Below are 13,265 nucleotides of genomic sequence, written 5' to 3'. Positions count from 1 at the left end.
ATACATGGCCCCATTCATTCTTTCCTTTATACGGATCAGTCGTCCTGGTCCCTTTGCAGAAAAACAGCCCCAAAGCATGATGTTTCCATCCCCATGCTTCACAGTAGGTATGGTGTTCTTTGGATGCAACTCAGCATTCTCTCTCCTCCAAACACGAGTTGAGTTTAGACCAAAATGTTCTGCTTTGGTTTCATCTGACCATATGACATTCTCCCAATCCTCTTCTGGATCATCCAAATGCTCTCTAGCAAACTTCAGACGGGCCCGACATGTACTGGCTTAAGCAGGGGGACACATCTGGCACTGCAGGATTTGAGTCCCTGGCAGCATAATGTGTTACTGATGGTAGCCTTTGTTACTTTGGTCCCAGCTCTCTGCAGGTCATTCACTAGGTCCCCCTGTGTGGTTCTGGGATTTTTGCTCACCGTTCTTGTGATCATTTTGACCCCACGGGGTGAGATCTTGCATGGAGCCCCAGATCAAGGGAGATTATCAGTGGTCTTCTATGTCTTCCATTTTCTAATTATTGCTCCCACAGTTGATTTCTTCACACCAAGCTGCTTGCCTATTGCAGATTCAGTCTTCCCAGCCTGGTGCAGGTCTACAATTTTGTTTCTGGTGTCCTTCAACAGCTCTTTGGTCTTGGCCATAGTGGAGTTTGGTGTGTGACTGTTTGAGGTTGTGGACAGGTGTCTTTTATACTGATAACAAGGTCAAACAGGTGCCATTACTACAGGTAACGAGTGGAGGACAGAGGAGTCTCTTAAAGAAGTAGTTACAGGTCTGTGAGAGCCAGACATCTTGCTTGTTTGTAGGTGACCAAATACTTATTTTCCACCATGATTTGCAAATAAATTCTTTAAAAATCAGACAATGTGATTTTCTGGATTTTTTCCCCCATTTTGTCTCTCATAGTTGAGGTATACCTATGATGAAAATTACAGGCCTCTCTCATCTTTTTAAGTGGGAGGACTTGCACAATTGGTGGCTGACTAAATACTTTTTTGCCCCCCTGTATAGTGCTGTAGAAGTAGTCCCAGTTAAGTGATTACACCAGGCAGAGAACGTTGGTGGGACAGCAGGTGTACATTATTACAGAACCATTCAAGTGAAGCAGCTGTACAATGGAGATAAGCTTTGGTGGAGGTAGGCTGATGTGGACAGAAATGTAAATGATCCATGCATACCATTAGATTATTTTAGTAAGCAAAACCCAGCTGGGTTTTTGTGACACACAGAAGCAGGCTAGCTGGCAGACCTATAAAATTTATGGATCAAAGCCTTTCTTAGCTTAAAGACAATAAATGTTTGGGGTATCTATTGTTAGCCTTGCACCTCTGTTCTTAAGAGTAGTAAACTTTTGGGAGCTAGCCTGTTATTAGCTTTGTGCCTATTTACTCAGTGTAGGGATTAAAACCTGCCCCAAGCAAACAGAATAGGAAAAAAAAGTTTGACCCAAGACTATACTGTTGAACATTGAGTCCACATTCAGAGGGTAGATAGACAAGCTGAGTTGTGCTGGCCAGTAACATCACAGAATAACATTGGCACAAGACTGCTTAATTAAGTTAAACCTTATTTCCAAATTAAGAGGGTTGAGTGAAGGTTGAAGCATGCTCAATACCAATGCATGGTCTGCACAAAATTGCAAGACTTGTGCTGAACAAATACTGATTCTGACCTAAAACTCAAAAACAGCAGCAGCCACCTGCAACAGAATAAAGATTCATATACTGTCTTACATGTCCAGTTTAAAAATTAATGTTAAGAATAATTACTGTACCAATTCTGGTGCCAAAATGTGATGGGTTGTTGGAATATTGGCTGCCCTTCTGAATACCATCTCAAAAGATGTTCCCAGACAACCATGGCCAGATCCATGCCTAGTACTCCAAAGGGTCTCATATCCTCACAGATTACAGAATACAAATGCAAGATTAACCTGAAGAGGTTACTGGGAAATTTCTCCCGTATTTAAAAAACGTTGCAGCTGGCTGCCAAGTTTATCTCTGAACCTGCAGCGGCCTGGGTCTGAATTTGCTTAAACTGTAAGGTCTTTGTTTTAAGCCTTCCTTCAAATGTTCCTGTTGCTGAAGGTGTCCTGGTGGATGTTATTCAAGGAGGAGGTGCTGAAGCTTTGCTTGTGGAACTTCCTTACTGGAACAGCCAGCCTGCCCTCAGATCGAGCAAATATTTTTTTAGATATTAGGCAGATACTTTCTTACACTTCTTCCGGTTCCTTTAACATTCTAGAACCAGCCTCCTGCTACTTTGTTCTGGTAGTCTTTACGTGGGATCTATACAATCTCTCCTGGGATTTTGCTTTGTAAAGGTGATATTCTTAGTAAATGGCCCTCATTCTGTTTACACAAAGAAAGATTATCTTTGATAGAGACTTCACTTCCTTTTTCCCAGAAGTGAGGGTCCTCGTTTCAATTAATCAAAGGCACTTTTGATAAATCAGGTATCAAGAAGTGAGAATTTAGTTTGAGATGAGCTATTCTTGTACAACTGTGAAATAGAAATTTAAAGAAATCATCAGTAGAGGTAGTCCTCACTTAGCAACTGCCTAGGACAGTGACTGTTCACAGTTACAGTGGTGCTGAAAAAATAACTTTGCAACCAATACCCACATTTACAACCTTTGCAGCTTCTCTGTTTCTGTCATGTGTTCACCATTGCAGTCAGTATGCATTGCCTTGTGTAAAATCATAAACACGGTTGTGGTCATGTGATTTTTCACTTAGCGACCATTCGCTTAACGACTGAGTTGCCGGTCCCAGTTGTGGTCACTAAAAGAGGACTACCTGTACACAGTTGCAACTGCTAGGAAAGGATGTAAGGGAAGAAATAGTACTATGAAAAATGTTAGAAGGAGAACTCTGCAAGCGCTGCAGGAAAGTATATGAATTGTGGGTGAGTAATGTAACTAACTGTGTCTGAGACTAAGTAGATATTGTGAGTACAGGTAGTCCTCAGGTTACATCCATTCATTCAGCAACAGTTCAAAGTTACGATGAACAAGGAGGACTTACAACCATCGCAGCATCCCCGTGGTCGTGTGATCACAATTTCCTACGATCCCTGCCAGCTTCCCCCAAGCAAATTCAGTGGGGAAGCCAGCAGGAAGTCAGACGTCATGGTTGTGTGAGGTCCTCACTTAACGATGGCAACCAGGACTGCTGGAACTGTCGCTGCTTAGCAGCGTGGTCATGTGATGTCACGTTTCAGGACTGCATTGCTTAGTGATGGCAATTCCTGCCTCAATGGCCATCATAAGCCAAGGACTACTTGTAACATGAAATAAAGTCTGTGTGTAATCGGGTTGGGTGGGCATAATTTTGATATGCCTGAGATTCAACAGGAGATTCAATATAAATGAAGAGGTTTGCATGAGATGAATTGGCATAAGAAAGATACTTCTAGGTCACGTCCCATGGGAGACATGTCACAAACCTAGAGCATGGGAGCTGGCTTAGTAACTTCACTACTTGAATTGTATGCTCCGTTTCAGTGTTTTGAAAGAGATCTATCCTCATATTAGAAATGTGTATGTTTCTCCTACATTGTATTGCCTCTTCAACATTTTAAAGATGGAATGCTCTTTCAGCCCATTAATACTCGCTCCAATTATTTTCTGTTGTGGAATGTAGAGTATTTTGGTTTTATACTATAATTTGGTAGCAGCATCTCAAAGTAGCTACTATGTCAAAATCTCCTGAGCTTTCAATATGTTTTCTGCTTTCAATTTTTTCCTAGAACTTTTAAGTTTTGATGATCTAACACCTACCTCAGATAATTTATCACATCCCACTGCAAATAGGCCAAAGATGCCTGGCAGAAGACTTCCTGCTCGCTTCAATGGCAGTAATTCTGTGAGTACATGAACAACTTATTTATTTAATCTCACCAAGTGACTCTGGGAAGTGAACAAAATTTAAAAAATAAAAACAATTAAAATAATACAAAAATTAAAATACATAGCTGAGAATAAATCACCCATCCTAATGACTGCATTAATCAAGAAATGGGTCCCTGCACACACTTGGGGCTCCTAGCCCAGGCCCAGGACTTTAAGGAGTTACGAAAAGCCAGCAGGGTTGGGACCATCCTGATTTCCGGAGGGAGAATGTTTCAGAAGGTGGGCACTATTGCAGAAAAGGCACATCTTCTGGGCCTGGCCAACCAGCATTCCTTAGCTGATGGGACCCAGAGCATGCCCATCCTGCCTGACTGGATTGGACGGATAGAAACCTTTTGGGTCGATAAGGCTGGGGACTGGGCTTGCACCTAGAAAATGAAAAATATCTAAGGGGTATTTTTTGTTTGTATTGAATATCATTTTCCTGCAAAGGCCAAACATGTATACCAATGACAACTTAAAATATAATGCCTTAGAACTATGGCTGGTTGTTTGACCATTCATGTGTTGTCAATTCATTATCTATTAAAAAAAAAAAAAAAACTTTTCACAACACAGCCAAATGTAATGTTGCATTCTTGAGTTGTTTCATCAGCGGCAATTTATTTTGTCCCTCACAATAACCTACAGTCAGGTCCAGAAATATTGGGACATCGACACAATTCTAACATCTTTGGCTCTATACACCACCACAATGGATTTGGAATGAAATAAACACAATGTGCCTTAACTGCAGACTGTCAGCTTTAATTTGAGGGTATGTACATCCAACTCAGGTGAACGGTGTAGGAATTACAACAGTTTGCATATGTGCCTCCCACTTGTTAAGGGACCAAAAGTAATGGGACAATTGGCTTCTCAGCTGTTCCATGGCCAGGTGTGTGATATTCTCTCAGTACCCCAATTACAATGTGCAGATAAAAGGCCCAGAGTTCATTTCAAGTGTGCTATTTGCATTTGGGATCTGTTGCTGTCAACTCTCAAGATGAGATCCAAAGAGCTGTCACTATCAGTGAAGCAAGCCATCATTAGGCTGAAGAAACAAAACAAACCCATCAGAGAGATAGCAAGAACATTAGGCATGGCCAAAACAACTGTTTGGAACATTCTCAAAAAGAAGGAACGCACCGGTGAGCTCAGCAACACCAAAAGACCCGGGAGACAACGGAAAACAACTGTGGTGGATGACCGAAGAATCCTTTCCCTGGTGAAGAAAACACCCTTCACAACAGTTGGCCAGATCAAGAACACTCTCCAGGAGGTAGGTGTATGTGTGTCAAAGTCAACAATCAAAAGAAGACTTCACCAGAGTGAATACAGAGGGTTCACCACAAGATGTAAACCATTGGAGAGCCTCAAAAACAGGAAGGCCAGATTAGAGTTTGCCAGACGACATCTAAAAAGGCCTTCACAGTTCTGGAACAACATCCTATGGACAGATGAGACCAAGATCAACTTGTACCAGAGTGATGGGAAGAGAAGAGTATGGAGAAGGAAAGGAACTGCTCATGATCCTAAGCATACCACATCAGTGAAGCATGGTGGTGGTAGTGTCATGGCGTGGGCATGTATGGCTGCCAATGGAACTGGTTCTCTTGTATTTATTGATGATGTGACTGCTGACAAAAGCAGCAGGATGAATTCTGCAGTGTTTCGGGCAATATTATCTGCTCACATTCAGCCAAATGCTGCAGAACTCATTGGACGGCGCTTCACAGTACAGATGGACAATGACCCAAAGCATACTGCAAAAGCAACCAAAGAGTTTTTGTAGGGACAGAAGTGGAATGTTATGCAATGGCCAAGTCAATCGCCTGACCTGAATCCCATTGAGCATGCATTTCACTTGCTGAAGACAAAACTGAAGGGAAAATGCCCCAAGAACAAGCAGGAACTGAAGACAGTTGCAGTAGAGGCCTGGCAGAGCATCACCAGGGATGAAACCCAGCGTCTGGTGATGTCTATGCATTCCAGGCTTCAGGCTGTGATTGACTGCAACGGATTTGCAACCAAGTATTAAAAAGGGGAAGTTTGATTTATGATTATTATTCTGTCCCATACTTTTGGTCCCTTAACAAGTGGGAGGCACATATGCAAACTGTTGTAATTCCTACACCGTTCACCTGAGTTGGATGTACATACCCTCAAATTAAAGCTGACAGTCTGCAGTTAAAGCACATTGTGTTTGTTTCATTCCAAATCCATTGTGGTGGTGTATAGAGCCAAAGATGTTAGAATTGTGTCGATGTCCCAATATTTCCGGACCTGACTGTAACAGTGCAGAAAGTCAAATCAGATGGAGTCATGGGTAGTCCTAAGCCAAGGCCTTTGCCATTGATTACTGCTCATGTGCTCATTCCTGCTTGAAGGTGATATTATAGCAGTGTCCCTAAGAGATCTTCACAACAGTGGTAGGTTTGCTTCTGAATGTGTCTTTTGGTCTGTGTCTTTCTAAGGAATAGCACCCATCATGGAATAAAAAATACAAGGTGCAAGCTTCACTGACAAGTTGGCAATACTTGCTAAACCAACTGACAGATGTACAACCCTTACTATGATTATTTAAATTACTTGATAGCTACTTAAGACATTAAGAAGCAAAAGCTCTATAAGTAAAGTGTTCAGAGGCCATGTAAATAGATAGACAGGGAAACAGATATAGGTAGTCCCCAGTTAAGAACACCCAGGTTACAGATGACCTATAGTTAAGAATGGAGCCTATTGTAGCAAAATTTGAGTTAAATACACAATGGTTTGAGTTCATTACACAATACTACTTACACAGTATTATACAATAATACTGTTCTGGCTTACATACAAATTCAACTTAAGGACAGACCTTGGGAATGGAACTTGTTCTTAAACTGGGGACTACCTGTAGTTATTTGTGAGACTCAAGGCAGTGTATAATAAATATCCAAAACATATTAAAGCAATCCTATGTGAAGATCCTCTACTATCATTGCATAATTATCATAGCATAAATTTTAGTGACAGTGGAATCATTGCAGATAGAGTTCCCTGAAGCAGCAACTCCCAATTGATCTCAGATCATGAATCATGTTGAAAAAGGTGGTTGCGAAACAGTGGTTAGCCATTCTGTGATGGAATAGTTAATAACCAACATCTTGAATTTTATTTAGGAATGAAATAAAATGTACTAGATAATTTTATAAATGGATATAATAAAGAGCTTCAGATATATCGACTAATATATATATTTATTAGTTGATATATCTGAGATATATATTGAGATTGAGAAATATACTTCTCAAAGAACACTGATTTCTATTTTATATTTCCTTTCTCTGCTGAAGCCTACTCAGACTCAAAGCGTAGAAAAAAATGTGAAGGTGCATAAAGAAGAAGAAAGTGCCAAATTAAAAACATCTGAGGGTAAAAAGGTACTGTTGACACTGCTTATGTTTATTTGTACTAAGAAATCAAAGTAATTCAGGATATTCTAATCATTTATTAAGATAATTTAGTTAGCCTGAAAATTAAAAAAAAATAAAATTGAAATTAAAGTAAGATAATTTAGTACAGAGTTAGCTTGAGTAATTCAGTAATAATTATGGGGGTGGGAGATCATTAAAGTTAGATATTTTCTCTGTCAAGCCTGATGAAACAAAAAATTCACAAAATACTATTATTGACTAAATAATTTGCTTAGCATCTGGTTCAGGGGTGGGTAACCTTGGAACAGCAGCTTTTTGATTATGTGGTGATGGTGCTGCTAAAATTTGGTAGCAAAAGGCACAATACTCAGCAGTACATTCACACCAATTTGGGGGAAAGAATTGAAGGAGGAAAATGAGAGCAACTTTCTTCCTACTTCACATCTTTATTAAAGGTATTAAAATACACTGCAGAAATTTTGCTGCTGAATTTGGGGATATGATCTTAGGGTGCTGGACAGTATAAATGGAATACATAGGTATTCAAGATGCACAGCCCACAGGTAGCCATATTCTGTTTTTTCTGATTATAATTTCACTTTTCTAGAATAAAAGAAACCACATTGCTTATTAGAACTCCTTATTCATGCAGCAAGTTGTAAAATAATTTTGGCTTGCTCTTACATAGTTAATCCGTAGTTTTGTTGATCATCAAAATATCAGTCAACTACCACCAGCCAATGTTTTAAGCCATTGTTCTATATAAGAATATAGAGTTTGCTTGTTCAAGAAACAGATTTGATTATATTCTCTCCATCCCCATTTAGACTACTGTTCTTCTGTTTCAGCCATTGACACTTACTTCACCAGTTCTGTCTTCATCACCACGACCAAGTTCTTTTCTAATAAATGCAATTGCTGGAGAAGCAAAGCTTAACCAGGAAACAGTTGAAGGGGAAAAACTTTCTCTAGAAGAGCTCAGGTCTCAGATCTTTGATCTCCTGTTGGTTGTAGAAACCTTGAAAAAAGAGCATGGGTAAGACCTTTTCATTTTTTTCACAATGGCTTGCGTAAGTGAATTAGGCATCATGAAGTCCTTCTGATATTGTTGTACTACAGCTCCCATCATCACATGCCACTGTTCTTGTTAGCTAGGGTTGACAGGAATTCACCATCTGGAGAACCACATATTATCAATTCCTACTATAAAGGATAGAGATGAAAAACCTACTGTATTTGTCATATTAATTCAATGTTTTTGTACATCTCCAGGATTAATTCTAAAATATTTTATATTTATTTAGTTTGTTGATAAAGGGCTAACTGAAACAACTTTACTATGTTCACAAATGAATAGGCTTATCCATGTATAAGTATTGCAACAGGAATGGCTGAGGCTTTATTTTCGTTTGCTATTTTCATATGTTATGTTAGTAATATGTGAGTGCATACCAGAGAATGATAAGTTACTCATATGGTCAAACAACAGGCTGGATGGAGAAGTTTTAAGCCATTTCAGTTCACTGGGTGAGGGAGATTCTGCACTCAGATAAATATGCTCCTTCTGGTTCATGGAGGAAGTTTCGAGGTGGTTAACACTTGCTCATACTTCTGCTCTTAATCTAAGTCATTCCTACCTATATTTGGAAGCTGTTTATCCTTTAAACCAAGATCTAACTGGTATATTGTATACTTTTGTTCAAACTACATAAGGTGGTTTTTCACTGAAGTTTTTTGTGTATGTATCCAAATTTTAAAGGAAACAACTGGAAAAATTGAAAAAAGACTTGGAAGAAGAAAAACAGATGCGAAGTAACCTAGAGGTAAAATATTTAAATAGAAGTCACAGGAAACTTTATTTTCTACAGATCCCATTATTTTCAGTACAGTAATGTGAATACTTAGCAAGAACATAACAAAATGGCCATAGTAAAGTACTGCATACTTTGACTAGTTTAGGCATCTAATTTCAGGGAAAGGGAAATGATGTATTTTTACCATTTTTCCTCCTATTCCCTGAGATCTACTGTGGAGGTTTTGGGCAGAGGATGGGATGGGAGCTCCTCTGAAGTACTATAGAAAGTAGCTGGTGAGAAAATGCAAACACAAAACAGGTGGCATAGTGATCCACTATGCCATCTGCATGGCTCTCTGAAATGATGATTCTTGATATACTTTAACCGTGATAAATTTCTAGAATGTAATAGCAATAAAGAGTAATACTATTTTTGAAAATATATTTGGTGGGTTGTAAATGTGTACAAAATATGAAATATTCCCTATTTGATTGTTTACTATTGTATCATTCACAGATGGAAATAGAAAAGCTCAAGAAAGCTGTCATAGCCACATGAAAAAGCTACATACCGTGGATCCTTAACGTGCCAGGATTTCAGAGTCAGAAATGAAATTGACTTTAACTTCAAGCCAACAAATGATAGCATTCCACTAAAAAAAAGCTGAATATAATCTTATTTATATTCTGTGAGCTATGAGAAAAAATGGATAGCTTTTTTGTTTGTTTCTTGCCAATATAGGAGAGGCCTTATTTCTTACTGTGCAGGTATGGCAGGGTTTGCTTGAAAATACTACTGAATCTGTATAAAAAGGGGGTTCTTAGTAGATTTTTATTGAATATACCCTAATTTTAAGAGATCTGTACTATAAATAAGGCAATATAACTTTGAAAATAATCTGTAAAATAGAGTATAGGAGAGAGGCAGATGGTATAGTTTTGTATTCATTATGGTGACTACCTTTTCCACCATGCTAAAGGGAATATGATGTTAATCATATGGTGTTTTATAGTTCTGATCTTTTGAGTTTGTTTTCACTATGAAGCAGAAGGATCACCAAACCCTAGCACTATGACCTTTTAATATTCCTTTAACTGAGAACTCAGTACTGTTTCTTGCACTGTAGGACTCATAGAAAGGGTTTATAATTGGAGCACATGGACGCATACAGACATGCAGATACTCAGAAAAATCTAAGCATAAAATTGAGATAATCCTATAATATGACATTATCCCTAATTATTGCAGAATGTGATATGTTAAATATTCTTGTTTCATTTCTTTTCACAAATTATAATCTAACACTACAATATTGTCAGCTTTAAAAATGCTTTGCACTAATAATTGTAACATTTTAAAAACCTTCATATAACAAAATGTTTATAGCTGCCAGTTTTCATTTTAGAAAATATAGTTTTCTAAATGCAGTCTTAAAATAAGGGTGTATCATCTACAAGGCTATTACAGTATTCAGTAAATCAGTAATGGATTTTTAGATAAATATTTGGCTTATGCTTTAGAAGTCAAATCAAATTACTGTATATTTAAACACGGACTCTTTGAGTCATCTTGTTTAATTTATTTCCACACTCTAAAATACAAATTTATACATACAAATTAAATAAATAAAATCCCATTTTTTTTCCTGTAAAGAAGAGAAACTGAACAAGTTCAGTGCTCTGTTCAAGCCAAAGGTAAAAATACAGTTCAGCCCTTTTATTCCTCTAGCATTGCTATCCTAAAACATTATAGAAAGTGTTTCAAGAATGATTTTAGGCTTGTTCTAAGTCAATGGAAAGTTTTGATGCTTATCTCCTGCTTTAGATGACATTAACATTTTGTCTTACTTGGATGTGAACAAACCATGTTGGTGTTCTTAACATGAAAAAAATATTTCTAATTCCAGTTATAAATCAATGGATTAAAATGTGGAAATGAAAACATGGGTGTATAAAGTCATGATGCTTGTTTGCTTACTATATGGATACAGAGCTAATGACAAATATCTAATATATCAGTTTAGTTAATGATCATCCTATTGCCAGTTTTCCTTAATAATCACAGTAATAAATAATGTTCTCAGATTATTAAGTTCTTGCTCAACTCTTAGAGATAATCTTATACTAATTTTTAATTGTTAAGAGATTCATAATTCTTGGCTTAGTAGTCTAAATCATTACTTGTGTTTATTGGCCATTTTGCGGTTTCCATGCAGAGAATTCAGAGATGGGAGGCATGTTTAATCTAGAACTGATATTTTGCAAGCAGTCCTCTGCAAAGCTCAGATAGGAAAAAGAAAGAAGCCATCTTCTTCAACAAGCGTGGTGGACTAACAAATGAAAAAGGTGTCCATCCTCCAAGAGGCACCTTCACCAGAAGTACCTTCGTATTTTGCTGCTGCTGTCCCATCCAGAGCAAGTAGGGAAAAAAGCTATTCCCCCCTTTGTCATAGGAAAAAAAAATTTTTTTTTTTGCTTTCCTTGAATAGCAGCAGTTACGCATTCTCAGTGCCCTTTCAAAAGCAAAATTTGTAAAATAGAAGCTTAGAAACCATCTGCCCTTTTCCCCCCAATGCTCATTAAAGTATTGTTCCCAGTTCCCAGTATTGTTATTTTGTTCCCAGTACAAGTATTTCTGAAAAAAGCTTCAGCCCTGACTTTGTTATCTACCCTCCCCTCCCCTCCCCCCAATCACAGAAATGAGAGAGTACAGGGAATTTTAAAAAGTGACTTTGGGTTTTCCCCCAAAAGAACAAAAACAAAAAAAAGCAATGAGACATAGTTCATACTTTCTTGCAAACACTCCAGCTTAGAGCAAAACCGCCATTTCTTTATTCCATGCCCCCACACAAGGAAAACAAGGTTTTTTTCCCCCCTCTTGCAAGGGATTTTTTTAAAAAGCTGCAAGGATTTTTTCACTAAAAATCCACCTCTTCCTGCTGGTAACTGAACTTGAAGGGAAAATGACTGCTTCTTCATCCCTCCAGGAGAAGGAAGGGAATGAGTTTTCTCTTCCCTTTGTGCTTTTGCAGAAGCAGAAATAATAGAAATGGTGCCTTAAAAAGAAAAGCCTTACTTGCACTAGTCAAAACACATTTCTGTTCCTTCCCAGAGCTATATTGTTCCACAAGTGGGGCTTTTGGTGAAGTACAGAAATTGGACAGAGTGGAACCATACACCCAGTAAGAAGAGATAGATGTATTGACCTCTGTAAATTGATTAGATCCATCCCAAATTAAACAAATGGCCTTGCGTGTTGGAACTCAAGAGCTTTTTGCTGATACCAGTTCCTTTACATTCTACAGTGATTATGCAAACAATAATTGGTTTTAATTAAAGAAAAATCATTTATATGCTCCTTATTGTGATCCTGAGCGTGTGGCAGAATGGTATTAATATTGTTGCAAAGGTTTTTTCTACCTTGAATCTTATAGCAGATAAATAGGACAATCATGGAACTCAGAAGTTTAATTATTGTCTTTTTCCTGTAGCAATAAATAACCAAGTGCAATGACTTGATGTAATAAACAAATCCTAGAAATTGCCACTATGAAGTTTTTTTAGTGATGGTTATTTTCTCTAATGTCTGTCTTTATACTTTATGATGGGAAATGGGACTGGATGCAGACATTCCAAAGAATAAAATTTATTTCAAGCAGGAATCTTCACTGACTTGTTTACAGGTGCTGTAAAATGATGTATGCTATCAAAATGTCACAAATAAAATTATACGCTGTTAATATGTTAATGCATTTTTGTTCAAAAGCATTCAAACGCCTTTTATGTGATTCAGCTGTAATTGTGTACAGAGAAAAGGACAGTCATGTGATTGCAAGACAGAAATAATTCAAATTACATGTGAGAAATGAGGAAAGAATGCCTTTTGTCACCACTGATTTTCAGTATTTAGTTTTTAAGATATTAATACAATAAAATGAAATTTGTATTAGGTGGAATAGGATAACATTATTTAATATCATGGTCTTGAATTCAAAACCATCTTTGGGGAGATGAATGGAAATATTAGGGACAGTTGGAAATCTGATTAATATAAAATGGACGAGACAAAAGCTGAATACTTACAAGGTATTCTTGCTCATAGTGAAACAAAGTAGGAATTAGACATCTGGGAAGACGGAAGTCTTTCCTT

General features: G+C 37.7%; 1 protein-coding gene across 5 annotated transcripts in view; it reads left to right on the top strand.

Annotated features, from left to right (window-relative positions):
* Positions 1-12,961, top strand: part of CD2AP (CD2 associated protein) — a 75,165-nt gene extending 62,204 nt beyond the window's left edge. For 2 of the 5 annotated variants that reach the window (XM_088133557.1, XM_088133569.1), the window contains 5 exons: positions 3,760-3,875; positions 7,240-7,326; positions 8,169-8,356; positions 9,080-9,143; positions 9,633-12,960. In XM_088133557.1, the coding sequence (XP_087989683.1) occupies positions 3,760-3,875; positions 7,240-7,326; positions 8,169-8,356; positions 9,080-9,143; positions 9,633-9,674 (497 nt within the window). In that variant the 3' untranslated portion in view covers positions 9,675-12,960. Of the gene's footprint in view, positions 1-3,759; positions 3,876-7,239; positions 7,327-8,168; positions 8,357-9,079; positions 9,144-9,632 lie in introns of all 5 variants that reach the window. The other 3 variants (XM_088133581.1, XM_088133573.1, XM_088133562.1) reach the window with 2 other exon arrangements.
* The last annotated feature ends 304 nt before the right edge of the window (positions 12,962-13,265 follow it).

The sequence above is a fragment of the Python bivittatus genome, unplaced genomic scaffold (genome assembly GCF_059951505.1).
Source record: "Python bivittatus isolate LINGU-HERP-01145 unplaced genomic scaffold, Pbiv_v1 ctg000020_np1212, whole genome shotgun sequence".
Taxonomy (NCBI): Eukaryota; Metazoa; Chordata; class Lepidosauria; order Squamata; family Pythonidae; genus Python; species Python bivittatus.
Note: the sequence above shows the minus strand (reverse complement) of the source record. Positions and strands in the feature narration are given on the sequence as shown.